The sequence below is a fragment of the Barbus barbus genome (genome assembly GCF_936440315.1).
Source record: "Barbus barbus genome assembly, chromosome: 29".
Taxonomy (NCBI): Eukaryota; Metazoa; Chordata; class Actinopteri; order Cypriniformes; family Cyprinidae; genus Barbus; species Barbus barbus.
This window is the reverse complement of record NC_136757.1, coordinates 26,132,900-26,150,965: the sequence shown is the minus strand read 5'-3', so window position 1 is coordinate 26,150,965 and position 18,066 is coordinate 26,132,900. Positions and strand designations below refer to the sequence as shown.

The 18,066-nt window shown below is 36.3% G+C and overlaps 1 protein-coding gene across 2 annotated transcripts; it reads left to right on the top strand.

Moving 5' to 3' along the window:
- Positions 1-273: 273 nt before the first annotated feature.
- On the top strand, positions 274-15,635 carry LOC306849903 (uncharacterized protein). 2 transcript variants are annotated; one of them, XM_079385281.1, is made up of 14 exons: positions 274-331; positions 2,342-2,838; positions 4,744-4,855; positions 5,419-5,930; positions 7,038-7,117; positions 7,215-7,255; positions 8,745-8,801; positions 8,939-8,974; positions 9,187-9,225; positions 10,134-10,316; positions 10,430-10,705; positions 11,232-11,306; positions 11,482-11,730; positions 13,681-15,635. In XM_079385281.1, the coding sequence occupies exons 2-14, from the start codon at positions 2,597-2,599 to the stop codon at positions 14,146-14,148; spliced, it is 2,370 nt and encodes a 789-aa protein (XP_079241407.1). In that variant the 5' UTR covers positions 274-331; positions 2,342-2,596; the 3' UTR covers positions 14,149-15,635. The 2 variants fall into 2 exon arrangements, with proteins under 2 accessions (XP_079241407.1, XP_079241408.1); XM_079385282.1 differs by lacking the exon at positions 8,745-8,801.
- The last annotated feature ends 2,431 nt before the right edge of the window (positions 15,636-18,066 follow it).

The window sequence follows — 18,066 nt, the reverse complement described above, 5'->3', positions numbered from 1 at the left end:
CTCGGAACAAAATCTGGTGTTATTAATCTTGGATAAAGGGCGATGGCACGCTATAATTCACTGTAGCGATGCGCGAGACAGCGATTTTCATATAACGCTACACACGCTTATCAAATAGACCAACCAACAAACTCCGAGGACCTGCAGTTACTGTTATTCTAGCTTTATTGTTTTACATTATAGGAGTATCACTGCAAGAAAAACTACCGCTAAATATAATTGTTCGAAACCTCGGTCAGGACCGACTTCCCACGATGCTTGTGTAGCGCATGCGCAGTAGATCCCCGAAGTATCGCTGATCGGAGAGAACGACTGCGCGAGCCGCGATGAGGTAAGAATGTCTAAATACTGCGTGTCTTCGGTGCACCGTTTGCTTTCGTGCATGGCAAAAACGCGTGCTTATAAAACGCAGATAGCGTCATAATTTCGACATATCGCTGTAGTGAAAGGATCGAAAGATCGGCGTGGTTTCGTGCAGCAGAAAGTCGTTTGCGAGGCTGCGTCGCTGAAAGCAATGGGGAGCGTGGAAGGGGAGGGTCAACAGTGAAGGGGGGGCTGCTTGAGCTCATTCAGCACAGCGAAATGGACGTTGTGGAGTCGTGCAAAATAAACTTATCGTGTCTTTAAAATGTGTCACAATTAATAAAGAACGTTGCTAATGGAATACGCTTGCAAAACGCGAGAGGTTTGATTGTTCCGTCGTTAAATGTCACGTTGTATCGCACGCGCGTCGGGATTCATCTGCAATGGAGGCTCGCGACACTCGTGTCGATTTATTACGATCTGTTTGTTTTGCTCACCGTTCATTTTTATCACGTTATCGCCAGACGGAAATGTTAGGAACTGCACAAACTATTTAATAACATTAAGTTTTAAGTTTATTTGCACTAAAAAAGTGCATCGCGCTATTTTAGTTCCGTTTCAGCAAACAAATCAGTCCAAACAAATCAACTTGCAATTAGTGTGTTAAGTAATTAAAAAAAATATTGGAAACACATATGCATAATAATAATATGAATAATAACACATCTAAATATTAAATACAATGCAGAATATGTTTACTTCTTATGTGTATGAAACGTCACTCTTCTTGGGGCATACTAAAATGCTTCTTGTTAAAACTTAACGATTATTTTATCTTACACTGCCAGAGCAACAGCACAATATTCCCAAATGATCATAAACACTGATCTGATGATTGCATAATCAAAATGCAAACGAAAGTTTTTGCTTCTGTTGCATCACATCAAAAGGAAAACGTGTTGTTTAATAATAATATAATTAGTGTTTAAGTACGTCTTCTTGAGTGTAATTGAGACAAGTTTCTACTGATTTTAGAATAGTTTGAAATAATAAATGTTTGCTTTTTAGGTTTATTGTGGTACATTTCTGTGTTTTGTCAAACTGTACATTTTGCAACAATATCTATAGAGATATGTGCTGTTTGCAAGTGTTTACAGACATTAATTGCGACTACATTGAATGAGCTTATCCAGAAGAGTTTACAGTTTGATCATTACTAAAGAAACATATTTGGAAAAATCTGTTCCACAGTTGCATATTTTCTTTAGAAAATTATACATTTAATACTTAAAGATGAGGAATTTAAAGTTGTGTTGATAATGAGCGACTGTATTTGTTACCTTTTGGCTATGTGTGAGAGATGACAGAAATTACTAGTAAAGTATATTTTCTTCTTAGTAATTAGAAGAGATGAAGAAACTAAAGTTGTGTTGACTATTAGCCGCAGCATTTGATCATTTTTGGTTATATTAGAGATGACTGAAAATTGCTAGTTCGTTATATTTTCTTCTTAGTAGTTAAAAAGATGAAAAATTCAAATTTAGTTGATAAAGAGCTGCTGTATTTGTCACTTTTTTTTTTGCTAAATGAGAGATGGCTGAAAATTGCTAGTTCAGCGTTTGAGATTTTAATGTTACTGAACCGATTCGGTGAGTTACTTACTGACTTGCTATCCTTATCAAGAAATCATCTTACTAAAATCATCATTTTTACAATATACAAATCACCCTGTGACCCAGATTTGAGCTAAAACCCACTGCGAGATTTGATTATTGCTGAGATGTTGATTACATCTGTTTTGTTCTTCTAATTGTGTAAGTGCTTATTACATTGGTCAACCTTTTCAACAGTTTTTTTAAGCAGTTTTTTTTGTGTGTGATTGGTTTGCAATTCATCTCAATACAAAGTGTGTCAATAGAAATTCAGTATACATTAACCAGAAAAAGACCACAGACTGTGCTGTAATAATATTTTTATTGCATCTATAATTTGATGTTTAATTTAGTTCTTCCCTCTAATTTCTGCATCCTCTTTACAGGTATAATAATTCATAACCACTAAAGACATGGATGAAACACTGGATTTTTGACATTTTATGCAACCCAAGGTCTTCGTAACATTTTGAGATGAAATTTCTACTTCCAACTTCTATGGAGAACAAAGTCGTTTTTCTCGTTTAAAAATGTGAGCCAGCGGTTCAGCGTCCAGACTCTTCCTGGCATGATTCAAAACCATTTGTCTCACAAATCTACTAGTAATACAGAGGCCTCAAGGCCAGAGAACGGGATCAGACATGACTGATGAGCTGAACAGGGCATCAGCTGAACCGGAGACGACGAAACCAGAAGAGACCGTGCCGGTTGGAGCAGAGGTTGTTACTGTCGTTGAGGATAATGCTGTGGAGAACAGTGCACCTGGAAAGGTGACGGTCGAGTCGCCACCTGATTGGCTGAAGCCAATGGAGGAGGATGAAGATGATGGTGGTGAAGGTGTCAAGAGCAGTGAATGCATCACCAAAAAGACCAATAATGATGTGTATGTGCTTATACCTGATTTTGCATATAGTGGGATATACAGGTACATCTCCAAAAATTAGAATATCGTGAAAAAGTTCATTTTTTCTTGTAACGCATTTCAAAAAGTGAAACTTTCATATATTTTAGATTCATTACATGTAAAGTAAAACATTTCAAAAAAAAATTTTGTTTTAATTTTGATGATTAGAGCTTACAGCTCATGAAAGTCAAATATTAGAATATTTACATTTGAGTTTCAATAAATGACCATCACTACAGTATAAATGCTGGGTATCTCTTGTTCTTTGAAACCACGATAATGGGGAAGACTGCTGACTTGGCAATGATCCAGAAGACGAACATTGACGCCCTCCACAAAGAGTGTAAGTCACAGAGGGTCATTACTGAAAGGGGTGGCTGTTCAAGGAGTGCTGTATCAAAGCATATTAAATGTAAAGTTGACTGGAAGGAAGAATTTGGGTAGGAAAATGTGCACAAGCAACAGGGATGACCACAAGCTTGAGAATACTGTCAAGCAAAGCCAATTCAAACACTTGGGAGAGCTTCGCAAGGAGTGGACTAAAGCTGGAGTCAGTGCATCAAGAGTCACCACGCTCAGATGTCTTCAGGAAAAGGGCTACCAAGCCACTTCTGAAACAGAAACAACATCAGAAGCGTCTTACCTGGGCTGTGGAGAAAAAGAACTGGACTGTTGCTCAGTGGTCCAAAGTCCTCTTTCAGATGAAAGTCTGCTGACAAGCTTTATGGAGATGCTGATTTAATTTTCCAGCAGGACTTGGCACCTGCCCACACTGCCAAAGGTACCAAAAGCTGGTTCAGTGACCATGGTGTTACTGTGCTTGATTGGCCAGCAAACTCGCCTGATTTGAACCCCATAGAGAATCTATGGGCTATTGTCAAGAGGAAGATGAGAGACACCAGACCCAACAATGCAGATGACCTGAAGGACGCTATCAAAGCAACCTGGGCTTCCATTACACCTGAGCAGTGCCACAGGCTGATTGCCTCCATGCTGCACCGCATTGATGCAGTAATTCATGCAAAAGGAGGCCCAACCAAGTATTGAGTGCATAGAAATGAACATACTTTTCAGAAGCCTGACATTTCTGTTTAAAATATCCTTTTTTAATTGATCTTATGTAATATTCTAATTTTCTGAGACACTGAATTTTGGGTTTTCATTATCTCTAAGCCATAATCATTAAAATTTCAAGAAATAAAGGCTTGAAATATTTCACTCTATGTGTAATGAATCTATATAATATATGCGTTTCACTTCCTGAAATGAGTAACAAAAAATATTGACCATTTTCACGATATTCACATTTTTTGAGGTGGACCTGTATTATAGTTTGTGTTAGAGGTATAACAATATTATGTCTCAATATAGTAGCGTGTAAAGTTCACGCAACGTGCTTCATTTCACACCAAATACTGTAAACCCAGCAGATCACATATTTGAGCTTCTTTAATAATTATTATTAATAAATTAAAAATAAAATACATTATTTAGTAAAATACTATTTTTAATATGTTTAAATGACTTAATGTATAATTAATAAATATACAATTTTCTTTGTATATTTATTATTTATATTATAAATATTTGCTGTGAAATGTTTTATTAAACTAAAAAAAAAAATGCTAAATAGATGCATTTTCGCAAGTGGTCTCACACTTTTGCACCCAACTTTAAGTCTTTTTAAAAAAAGTTTTTAAAAAATTTGACAAATTTCTATCTGATTGGTTTTAGGCCCTGTGTCTCACCTGGTGTCCCGTTGCCAGGCAACATTGCCCAAGGTTGCCAGGCAACATTGCTCAAAAAGTTGCCCCTTGTAACATCAGCCATCAGCCTGTTGATTATGTTGATAAACTGACTTTCGTACTTTTCATATCCTCACAGTCCTAAAGTAAAACGACGCAGAGGTCGGCCTCCAATTGCCAGAAATGCTAGACATGGACTTACTCGTTTAGAATTCAAGAAAGGATTGCATGAAGATCGCCCTAAATCTAAGGTCTGTGTAGCTATCTGTCTTGATTTGGGTTTTGTTTGCATTGTTAGAAAGAATATTATGTATCCACAATGGGTCATAACTTTGGAATGAAGACGATTTTTTTAATGATTCTTAAAGAAGACTCTCATGCGCACCAAGGCTGCATTTATTTGATCAAAAATACAGATAAAAACACTAATATGAAATATTTTCTGTTGTAATTATTTCCTGAAATGCAAAGCTGAATTTTTTTTTTTGCATTACTCCAGTCTTGATGCTTCAGAATTCATTCTTATATGCTTTGATCTGCTGATTTGCTGCTTAATTGTTATATGTAAAATAAGTATTTCTATTTATAGGATTTTTTTGTGAATTTTATAATTGAATATAAAATCAACATTTTTGTTTAAAAATGTGTTAATTAGTTGAGATTGCTAAGATTGCTACTTTTCTAAATAGCCAGGAGTAAAATTTCCAGAATTTTAGGATTTGAAAAAATTTTTTTTTTTAACCATTTATGATTCTATTACAATATTTTTTTAAAACAATCTCTTCTTTTCTGTGTGGTTGTTTGGCATATGTAGGCTGTTTGTAATCTACTGGAAAGAACACGGTCAAGTCTCAAATCAAGAACTGCCATTCCCGCCCCTGATCCAACCCGCACGCCTGAGGTTTTACCTCGAACACCCAAGAGCATCATTGACAACCTGACGTCGACATCCCACAGACCCCGACTCAACCCCATCTCACCTACAGGGGACAACAGCCTCTCCAAGACCCCCAGCACTGAATTTCACAGCCCGCCGCGCCTCACGAGGGTCTCGCCGCTCAATATCGACACATCTGTGACACGGAATTTCATTCACTCTCCAGCTGTAAAAGTGGGCAATGTTTCCCAACAGATCGTTTCCTCTACTGAACCTGGGAAAGATGGCACTGAGCCGCCCCTTCGACTCTGGCTTTGTCCCTCTTTGGAGCCCATTAGTCCTACAAAATCTCAGGATATATTCTTAGATCAGACTATAAATTCACCAAATTTCCCGGAGACTACACGTAATGGAAGAGCGACCATAAAGGAAAGTCTTCCTTTTCTCAGGTGAACAAATTGGACTCATTTTATACCACCTAGAAAGTCTATTTTATATGCTCTAGTTTTAACTAGGAACTTCACGCATCCAGTTCAGGGTTTCTGCAGGTCTTAAAAAGTTGTCCTTAATCGTCATTCCACAAATGAAGGCCTTAAAAAAGTCTGCAAAGCATGCATTGCAAGAAATTAATATCTTTCTGATTATTTTTGTCTTTTTTTTTCAATATAAATATCTAAACATCCTTAAATTAAGATACGTTTACTTGGGATGCAAATTGAAGAAATTAAGTCTTGTTTTCCCCTTGAATTAAGTAGATTTTTCTGAGCCCATTGGCAGGTATGTGTTCTTGCTTTAATCTTAAACTCAATTTTGATCAGACAATTAAGGCCGGAGCACGTTGTGAAAAAGCGAGGTGAATCGCCGACAAGCGTTGCTTTTACACCGAGCGCAAAACGATTGATCGCCTTCTGCTAATTCACGCCTGAACACTAGGTGGCGCTGACCAGCAATGCATTTTTCCTCATGTAGCCTATGTATCTCGTAAATGGCTTTTACATCGTCCACTGCTCAATATACAGCATTAAATTAAGAATAACTAATTAATAACTTTTGGTTCTTCATCAGAAACACAAACTATCCATAATGCTTACAAGAAAATATAATTAGAGGTACAATTAGCATCAAACTACATTTCAGAATGTATGCAATTAATGTTTTTGTTCAAACCCCATCATCGAGTGCTCGTAATAACTTCTGATTGTGATCTAAAATGTAAGATCGTGCTCAATATAGTCTTCTGAGCTTTTAGCGCCACCGCGTCGACCTTTTGGGTAACAGCAGTTGCTCTGGCCACGTGATGTAATGCTCAAATCTTATTGGATGGCCCGTTTTTGCTTTGCGAAACTGAAAAGATTCGTCAAACTGGTTCGAAAAAAAAAAAACATTCGCATTTTCGGTGCACGAATGTTCTACATGCTGTGAATACAACTCATTTTGTGCATCCCTAGTGCACAAATGAACTTATTGACATACTCCTTTCAATTTATTCGTAAAATTTTCTTTACTTGGCCTAAAAAAGTTCCTTCATAAAATCAAAGTTGTTTGTCTTTCTTTAGTAAATGTGAAAGCTGTGGCGGCCCATTTTCTGCTCAGAAGTTCGGAGACACATTGTGCTTCAGATGCTACAGGACTAAACGTATGGGAATTTGTAATTACACTCTTCATTCCAGCAAACAGCAGAGGATAAGTTTGATGTTTGTGTTGGCTGATTTCTCTATTTCTCATTTCTGCAGCAGAGAAGAAGCACTCTCCTCCAAATATTGTGTTTAGGAAGGTATGTACCATTAAATAGTCGTCGCAAGAGCTGTCAGGCCTGCTTTTCCTTACTTTCTGTCATTGATTTTTAAGACTGGGATAAAACAGGAAGTTCATGTGCCAAACATAATTTAGGATTCATCTGTTAAATAAGATCGGAGGTATTGATCTATGTTTTGATCCTGCTTCCTCTGTATTTCCATCTCTGAACATCACCAACAGATAAAAATAACATCTTCTGTCATGTCTAAAATGGATCATATATATTGACACTCGACTTTGATAAATGAATCAGTTGAAAGCATGTGACAGTTTTAAACTGATTTTTAGGTCCATCTGTTGGAGAAAAGTAACATCTGACACCCTGTGTTGACATTTTTTGTGTCACACGTATTGAAGTACACATCTTCAGTTTTTTTATATAGTAGTAATGTTTCTTTAAATATCCCAATTTAGTTTTTTAAAGTTTAGTATATGCATACGTTATACCAGGGGTGGCGAACACCGGTCCTGGAGAGCCACAGCCCTGTAGAGTTCAGTTCTAACCCTAATTAAAACTCACCTGCATGTAGCTTTCTAGTAACCCCTCAGACCTTGATTAGCTTCTTCAGGTGTGTTTGATTAGCAGGGCTGCAGCTCTCCAGGACCGATGTTCGCCACCCCTGGCGTATACTAAATATGTCGGTAACATTTTACTATAAGGTGTCATTAGTTAATGTATTAACTAACATGAACGAACAACGATCAACACATTTATTACAGTATTCATCTTTGTTACTGTTAGTTAATAATAATACAGTCGTTCATTGTTAGTTTGTGTTAATTCACAGTGCATTAACTAATGTTAACAAGCACAACTTGTGATTTTAATAATGCATTAGTAAATGCTGAAATTAACATTGTTTAATAAATGCTGTTGAAGTATTGTTCAATCTTAGTTCATGTTAACTAATGTAGTTAACTAATGAACCTCATTGTAAAATGTTACCAATATGTCTTATATTTTAATAAAAATATAATATATTTAGCATATTTTATGTATTTCCTAATGTAAAGATGATGCTTTTTCCCATGTCTCAATGCTATATTATTTTTTGTGTTAATGGACATAGGAAGTTGATTTTTTTTTAAATTGTGCTTTCCAGAAAGTCATTCATGGCTTTTATCACTCATCTGTTCTGTGTTGTTGTTGTGAAGTGTAAGTGAAGCAGTATTGCTTTGTCTGTGTTCATGTTAGCTGTATGAGAGGTATAAGGCTTTGGCGATACTTTTGCGTTATAATATCTGAGCTAAAACAACCTAGTTTCCCTTTTGTTCTGCTCTCAATATATGAGCCAAAACAGTTTGCCAGATTAGCGTTCTCTACTCATTCTATTATTTTCTTGATTATTCTTTTCTAGTAACATAATTTCCCTTTATTTCTGATTCTGTTGAATGTTTATCATATTTCCTTTGCATCATTTTTTTTATGCTTTTGAATGTTTTTTATTTTAATTATTATTTTCAAGGTGGGGCAGGATCAGTGGGAGGTTGGGAAAACAAAACATCCAAGAAAACAAATGCTGGTAATAATAATATGGACATATTCAGAACATTTTTAGGCTGACACATGAAACTGCAGCATACACAAAAGCATTGCCAAAGATCATCAAATAATCTGTCAGTAGCTGAACTACTTAACATATCACTCTGTCTCCTGCAGAAACAATGTCCCAAATACAAGAAAATGGTCAAAACGGTGAGTGTACATGCTTTATGTAGCTAAATCCTTGTATTGCATACTTCAAGCCTTTACAATGTAAATCAGTTCAGTGTATAATGACACTGGCGGATTCATTTTGTGCTGCTTATAGTGCAGAAATGACACACTTCACCACTGTTGCAACATATTCAGGAAAAAGTGCTGTGCTTAAAAGACTGATCCAAGTTTTTGTTGTATGTGTTTTTTAGGATTTTGTCCCTGATGGTGATGACGATGAGGATGACTGGGTGAGTGGTTCAGCATCACAATCTCTAACCTCTTATAGGTCATCTGATTGATGGTTTATACCTTTTTTAGCAAGTGAGGGGCCTTTTAGTATAATTGTAAAAAAATTTTTTTAAATATCTGCTGCAAATCTTTGTAGAATTTAAACTAGATGTAAGGTTATTAGTAATATTTGAAGATAAACACCTACTGGATTGAAGCAACTTGGGTTTACTTGATTAACCATACATCATTTTTTAGAAATGTGAGAATGAAATATGATCATCAAGCTTTTGAGGAACGTTTATTTGTTCCTCAGTCATCATTGTATTGGATTACATGTTTCCCCTCACAGCAAACACTACAGAGCTTTGATCATAAAACTAAGCATTTAAATATCATCTTACTATGAAATATTATTGGAAGATATAGACCGACAGCTGATATTTATATGCATTTTATGTAAGTACCCTGCTATACTGTTGAAAGATCTCTTTGATTTACATTCCAAGCTATCAGAATTTCATATAAATATCAGCAATTGCACCAAATTGCATATTTTTGTCCTATTTTGTTCTAGCTCTATATTGCCTGCTATTGTAATATATGAACCATAAAAGCCTGATGTATCAGCTTTTGATACTCTGCAAAAAAATAAATAAAAATCATGCATTTTATTAACACATGCATACTTCTTTTTTTCCCCCTCTCTTTCATTTAAAAAAAATATATAATTTTCTGACTATTATCAGCTGATTTAATGTGTCAGACTTTAAATGGTTTAAATATATGAATTAGACATGGAAAATTCTTTTCCTGGTTATTGCTGAACAAATAAAACACTTGAAACCTTTGTTTTTAAGGTCTAACTCGCATCTAACAATCTTTATTAATGGAAAAACACATTTTCTCTGTCTACTCTTGACTTCAGGCTGCAAAGAAACGCAATCGCAGGATGTGCCGGCAGTGTGTTGCGTGTCTTCTTGAAGACGACTGTGGCAAATGTGACTTCTGCATGGACAAGCCCAAGTTTGGTGGCAGTAACAAGAAAAGGCAGAAATGTCGCTTACGTCAGTGCAAGTTTCAGTCAAAGCTTCATGCTCATAGAGCAAATGTACGTATTTATGTGATTAACATCTAATGGCATCACTCAAGAGTGAGGTTATCACCTGACCACATGCCAAGTACACATATGCAAGATGTTTCTTGTTTTATCGTATCATGCAGGGAATGCTAAATCCATCCCTTCCACGAAGAAGGAATAATGTGAAACCCAAGCTCAAGAGACGGGGGAGACCAAGAAAACAGAAATTCAAAAGCGACCCCTGGGAGGATGATGACGAAATGTTTGACAAGGATGATGATGAAGAAGACTTGAGGCATTATAAGATGAATGGCAGGAAGGGAGGAAGGAGGAAATGGAATTACACTTTTAAGGAAGATGAAGAAGATGCGTTCGTCGAGGCCGTGATTGATGATGACGAACCGTCCATCACAGAGGAGGTTTCTGATTTTTAAATGTTGCACTAAAACAGTGTAGTTTTATACTGCTTTCACCTCAAGACGGAATTACCAGAATTACAAACTAAAATGATTAGTTTCTACGGAATAGCGAAATGGATGCATGTGCTAATTTGTTGTTGATGACGGTAAATTTTCTCACTACATTCATTCACAACTAACTGCTTGTGGAGGGACAAGTAAGTGCATAGAACTGTGGCTAAAAGAAATGCCATAATAGAAATGTGTGTTGAAACTGCTTCCATTTTGGTCACATGGCATCACAAAGGTCAAGTGAGAAACGTCAGAGCTGGCATTAATTTCACAGCTTGTGGATATGGGATTAACAATGAAGTTAATGGTTTTTATGTGTCAGAACATTATCAGTAATTATGGTTATTTCGATATGAGGAGATTGCAGCATTACACCAAAGTCACCATCAACCATATAATTCAATCCAGAAATATTAATTATTAAATATATTCATGATTATTTAATGTTATATTTCAATAATAACTATTTTTATAGGATCCTGATATGATTGAGAGGTCAGTGATGGTGTCTAATGAGATGTACTCAAACACCTCTGGACTCAATGCTCAGGTAAGGTTTTCTTCATCATTTTCCAGACTTGGTTCTGAAATAAGTTTCATAGGCATTAAAAAATCTGTTTTTTGAGCCAGTCAGTGGTTTTTCCAGAGAAAGTTCAATTTTGCAACATCCAGTTATGCATGGTTTGTGTTGGTGGCCACTGAAAGCGGATGTGTTTCACAAACAGGGATTATACTACAACGTGTCAGGCGTGCCGGCGGCACCTCATATGCTTGGATCGGTACCTCTGTGTAACAACAATCCGCTGCCGATGGGTGAGGTTATCAGCTCTCTGCCGATGGGGGACGATGTGAATCAGAACGGTTTTCTTCAGATTGAGATGGTGAGAGTGGGATCACCACCATCACATTACACAGAAGAACCTCAGAACACAGAACAGCATGGGTTAGAATTTCAACTGGAGCCCACGCCGGTGGTGAGTCTGCCTTCACTGCTACTGAGTACAGTACTGTTGAACATTTTAAAAGTCTCTTCTGCTCCCTAAGGCTGCATTTATTTGATCAAAAATCCAGTAAAACAATAATATTGGGAAATGTTATTACAATTTGAAATAACTCTTTTGTATTTGAATATACAGTGGGTAAAATAAGTATTGAACATGTCACCATTTTTCTAAGTTAATATATTTCTAAAGGTGCTGTTGACTTGAAGTTTTCAACAGATGTCAGTAACAACCCAATAATCCATATATACAAAGAAAACAAAACAAATAAGTTGAGAAATAAAGTTTGAAAATGGAACAGGGAAAAAGTATTGAACACGTGAAGATAGGTAGGTGCAAAAAGGCATGGAAAGCCAATACACCAGCTAAAATCTATCTGTTATTAGAAAGCAATCCTGTCTTTCATCAGTAGAAATGAATATTAGCTGGTTCAGTCCCAACACCTGCAGTACCAGGATGATGTAGATGAAACGAGGATGGACATTTCAACAAGACAATGATCCCAAACACAGCCAAGAAAACTCCCAATTGGTTTCAGAGAAAGAAAATAAAGCTGCTAGAATGGCCAGCCAATCACCTGACTTGAATCCAATAGAAAATAAGAGCTAAAGATCAGAGTTCATAGAAAAGGCTTCAAGATTTGAAGAGGGCCAAAATCACACTTGAGCAATGTATGTGACTAGTTTCTCCATACAGGAGGCGTCTTGAAGCTGTCGTTACCAACAAAGGCTTTTGTACGAAGTATTAAATAAATTTCCGTTGTTCAATACTTTTTTCCTGTGTCATTCCATTTTATTACACATAACTTAATTTCTGAATTTATTTCTATGTTTGGATTATTTGGGTTGTTATCAACATCTGGTGAAAATTTCATGTCAACAGCACCTTTATAAATATATTACAGAGAAAAATGGTGACGTGTTTAATACTTATTTTACTCGCTGTATTTTCAAATGTAATTTATTCCTGTGATGCATTGCTCCAGTCTTCAGTGTCACATGATCCTTCAGAAATCATCCTAATATGCTGATTTGCTGCTCAAGAAATATTTCTTAAAACCTAGTATGTTTTTGTGGAAACCATGATACATTTTTCAAGATTCTTTGATGAATAGAAAGTTCAAAAGAACAGCATTTATTTGAAATATAAATTATTTGTAATATTATAAAAGTCTTTACCGTCACTTTTGATCAGTTACATGCATATTTGCTGAACGAAAATATTAATTTCTTTAATTCCTATCATTTTAATTAATTTGTTATTTTTATACCTTATATCGTATAACTTTAATTTCTATAAAGAATTTTTCAAATCTTACTGACTCAAGTATTTAACAGTATTTTTCATTTATATAATTTTCATTTTATTTTCATATACAGCCTTTTCTTTTCAGACAAACTTGAACATCATTATATAACAAAATATCTACTTTTTTAAAGCACAAGCACACTTTCAAGAAAACTATTTCACAAAAAGGAGGTTTTATTTATTATAAATTAATTTAATAAAAGGACTATGCATATTTGCCACTGTGTTTGTAAAGCGTTAGTGGATCATCTTCATAGTTAATGTGATTTTTTTTTTTTACACCTTTGGCTATTGTTATAGCTTTGTAAACTTGAGAACTCACCTCATACATCCACTTAAAATCACCAGTTCGTATTTTGTTTCCTGATATTTTTTTGATGTTCTTCGGTTTTATGGTTTGGTTTTTAATATTTATTTTTTTTGTTATTGTATACAGTGAAATTCAGACATTTTATTAAAGTGCCCAAAAGTGTCTAAATCGTCTGTTGTATACTAGAATGTAAATCATTCAAGATGAAATGATTATGGTTATTTTAAGATGCCTTCAGAGCAGTCAGAGGCTTCCACAGATAGCAACCATGTCAGACCATGCAAATGTCACGTCTGCTTTCGTAGATCACCCAGATCTTCAGTCTGGCGCGAGGAGAGAGTGACTGTGACCGAGACCAAGGCCTGATGGAGCTGTTCACTTCCCTAGGCCAGACCGTGCTGCCCGCTCACTGGGTGGGCGTCATGGCCAAAGGCCCCGTCCTCCAGCTCCTGCAGTGCTCCAAACTCTCCACCATGGCTGACACGGTGGTCCAGATCGAGAAGGGCTTCTTCTACCAGGTCAGCGTTCAGAACCAGCCTCTGCTGCTGATGCACGCCGTCTACTCGCACCACCCCACCTGCCTGGAGACGGTCGATGACGTGGTGTCGCTCTTGCTGGACTTGGAGAAGCTGGGTGTGTGTCAGGGCTACCAGAACTTCCACATGGGTCCTCCGTGGGAGCCCAGAATGAGCGTGCGAGCGGCTCTGTGCGATTTGCTCATTCCCAAGGACGAAGAACAGTGTCCGAAATGCACACAGCCTGTAGAGGGTTGAACAGAGAATTTACTCTATAAGTAGTTCGAGAGACTCTTCCACCAGTTCTTATAGTGCAGTCAGAGCTGTTTCTGACCTCTTGATGAATCAACATCTAAAATGGTGCTTCTTTTTTTGTTTTCTTTGTAGAAGTTAGTGACACAACTTTCGAGAAAGGACTCTCAAACCACTGAGTTTTACCAAATCCCTTCTTTTCGTTACTCTCCAGTTGGGATTTGGACAGAAGTACATTCAGTTCTCATTTAAACTACCTCTCAATCATTTTATGGACCAATTTAAACCTTAAACCTCCCAGGTGCCCTTATTGTAAGTTTACTGTAGTACAATGAAATGCATAGAAGCTTGTTTCCACCATGGGATACAAAAAATTAAAAAGGTAATTGCAACTTTTTATCACCAATTCAGAATTTTTTTCATATATCTTAATTCAGATGGTTTTTCTTGTAATTGCAAGATATAAAATTAACTCGCTATTGCAAGAAAATAGATATATTTTTTGGATGGAAACAATAAAACAAAATTGCGAGATGTAAACTCAGAATTTAGAGTTAAAATTAATTGAGATGTAAACTTGGAATTGCAAGGAAGAACAAGGAGTTTGTATCTCACAGTTCTGAGGGGAAAAAAGGCTGAATTGTGAGATAAAGTCACAGTTACCATATGAATTTTTTTGTACTGTGGCAAGAACGGGCTTCCTGTTTCTGTGTTCTGTAATGCCTCTGTTGTGCGAAATTTGGGGTTGTATATTTAAACTTAGTTGTTTGAACTCAATTTTAAACCAAAATCATTCAACCTTTAAAAATCGTGTTTTTTTTTTATTTATACCTTACAATGTATTTAATTTTTACCCCAAAGCAAGCACACTTATCTTTCATTATGTGTGTTTTTACGTCTTTCTTTACCCAGGATTCTCATTACGCGAGTGTTTTTATGCAATGGAAGATGCACTCTGGTCTTTTTTTGTCCTGTTGTTAATCACACCTGCTTTCATGTGACTGAATTGTGTTACGCATGATAAAGTGCAACTAATGGCACAGCAATCCGCAGTGCATCTGTGGGCAGTTTAGCTGCTGTGCATATTATTCCCAGCCTACAGCAGACATCTGACCGGAGGACATTTCACTGATCAGCCTTTATACGGTTTACCTATATTGTAATTCTTCCTAGGAGATAAATCGATGCAGTTAACATTTGACTAGTGTTTTCCTGAGTGATTTGAATTAAAATGTTTAAATCTGTTTTTTTTTGTGTTTTTTTTTTTAACCTCTGACCCTGGAGATCTGTACAAAATAAGATGTAAAATATACATAATAGTCTGAAATTATTTATAAATGGAGGATGTAAGCTAGAGGTGTTTCTGAGGGCATCTCTGTATTGTAAATCTTATCTTGCTCTTTTGGTCTGTTTAACCTCGAGTTCAGTTTTTGAAACACTGTAAAGTAAGATTTTTATGAAGGGTGGGTAAAATAAAAGTTTCTTTTTACATATATACAGACAATTCTTCTATTTATTTAAAAAAATTTTCTGAAGTGACAATCAGAATCATTCTTGATCTGTGATGTAATGCAGGGGTTTTCAAACTTTTTGGTCCAAAAAATTCAAAAAAAAATTTTTTGATATGGTAACTTGTAATTAATGAAGTACGATTTAATGTGATGCATTTGCTGAATTTGACTTGTCTGAATTTATGATAATTCAGTTGACAGCATTTTTAATAGTAAGACATTAAAATTTTTATTAAATTTATTAGTAAAAAAAACGAATGGCAAGGACGTGCTGTAAAAAGCGGTATATAAATACAAATTCAGATTGAATTGAAAATGTTTATGCATCAAGCAGTTCTCTAATAGTGAGTTATCAAACATGTATGAGATATGCTCTCAACTTATGCACATTTCCAGAACAATTTGTAATAATTTGTTTTGGCTTTAGTACAGTGGCAAAATAAAAGGCAATTATTTATTCAGAAACTGCATGTATAATATAATGCTTGATGTTTTTGTCTCACAGTATAAATTGGTCTTTATGAAAAGTTTCCAGTATTCCACCAGAGGGCCTCATACAGCAGATGCTTATGAATGGATCATTTTGGTCTTTGCTTCTTTCTTCAAAGACTTTACAGTTTCTACTATGGAAGACAAAAATGTATATTTCTATATTTGCTGTGACTCTTGGAGACACCTGCAGTCAGTTCCTATGGGTTAAGCAGAGAGAGAGAGAGAGAGAGACTCATTCATGGTGTTGTGCATCGATGTGAATGAGCTGCTTTGTTTCCAGATGGAAGTGAGAGGAAAGTGACCCCAGTGACCTTCCGTCTGATATCTGGCTTTCGCATTCAGTCACAGTCTGATATTCATATCCTCCTATTTTAGCGTGTGTGCTTTCAATGGATCTTCCAGTTACAGAGTGACCTTACCAGTTACTGTCAAAAAACTGTTTCATTAAAAGTTGCTCGATTTTGTAATTGCATTGTTATATTTTTGTATTCTTTTAAATTATTATTTTGTATTATTACGTCTCAGGTATAGCTTTTGAATTTTTGTGCAAGATTTCAGGCGTGTAGAGGACGAAACCCATTAACAAAACAAAAAGGAAGCTGATTTATCCTCTGATTCATAATCTCTAACAAGGCTTTATGGATTATGGTTTAACCCTTGAGATGCCAGAGAAGAGTCAGTAATCAGGCACCGAGCTCAGAATTAATAACACAGCTGATGCATAACAATTTACAGTTTCATTGTGCTTTTTTGACATTTATGCTATTTAATTTAAAATGTTATATAGGCTATGCATATATGTATAATGTTGGCACATTTTAGAGTATAGGCAATGTGTGATATTGTATGATAAACAGGATACGATGTCAATGAATATTAAATATTGTCTCATTTGTAATTAGAGTATGATGGTCTTTATTTAAATATTGGTTTAATTCAGTAAAATAAAGAATAAAAGTTTTTTGTATACATTTTATATGACATTAGACAATAGATATTCACTATTTGTTTTCCAGTAGTGTGGCGCTGAACGGGTTAAACGAGACACAAGCCACTAAATGTGGATGAAATGTGATTGGTTTGGTCCCTGTGTGTAGATCAAGTCTGGATCAAATCTCCAGCCCTTGCAGATGGAGGGTGTAGAGGGGCTGTGTAAACACGGGTGTGTGTGTTGAAGAACAGGCGATGATCATCATGATCTGGGATCGATGAGCAGAAGACAGTCATGCAGCTCAGTGAAGGACTAAAGACGCTCGTGAGATGATGCAGAGGGACGCACGTGGATGACTCCAGCATCCTCTCAGGTATTTAAAAACGGGCAGATAAAGATGCAGATGTTGTGATCGCGAGGCGCTTCGACTGAACAGCTGCATTGATCGGAGCTGCTCTGTTTGCATGCAGCACATGGTCTGCAGTGCAAGACAAACACGTTTGAGAATGAATTCCGCTGTTATTTACACGCGCTGTGTGCAGAAATGGAAAGTTTGATTGTTTTGCGTGCGTTATTTCGGCTGCAAGGTCTGAATTTGTGTGAGTACTTACGCAATTGATATTTATATTGTGGCTCTGGTTTTTAAGGGATTTTTAATTAATTTTACAGCACATGCTGTATAAAGTCTGACCACTGATCTCAGTGCGGTTGGCAGTGTTTGGAGATGTGAGTGTGCTCGCGCAGATTTACGCGCAGGATCAGGTGCATTAATGGGGTCACACATGCACCTCAGCGAGTTAATTATTGGACTAATTAATAGGGAGTTGCGTTTACTCATTATGTTAATGTGCTAGAGTAAATGGACAAGCATGGGAATGTTCTGTTGCTCCTGTGCAGAGACTTGGGCGTGTTCAATTTTCATCCGCACTTACTTTTCAGTGTTAATGTTTTTTTTTTGTGCATGTCAAATTGAGAGTGGTCTTTATTTGA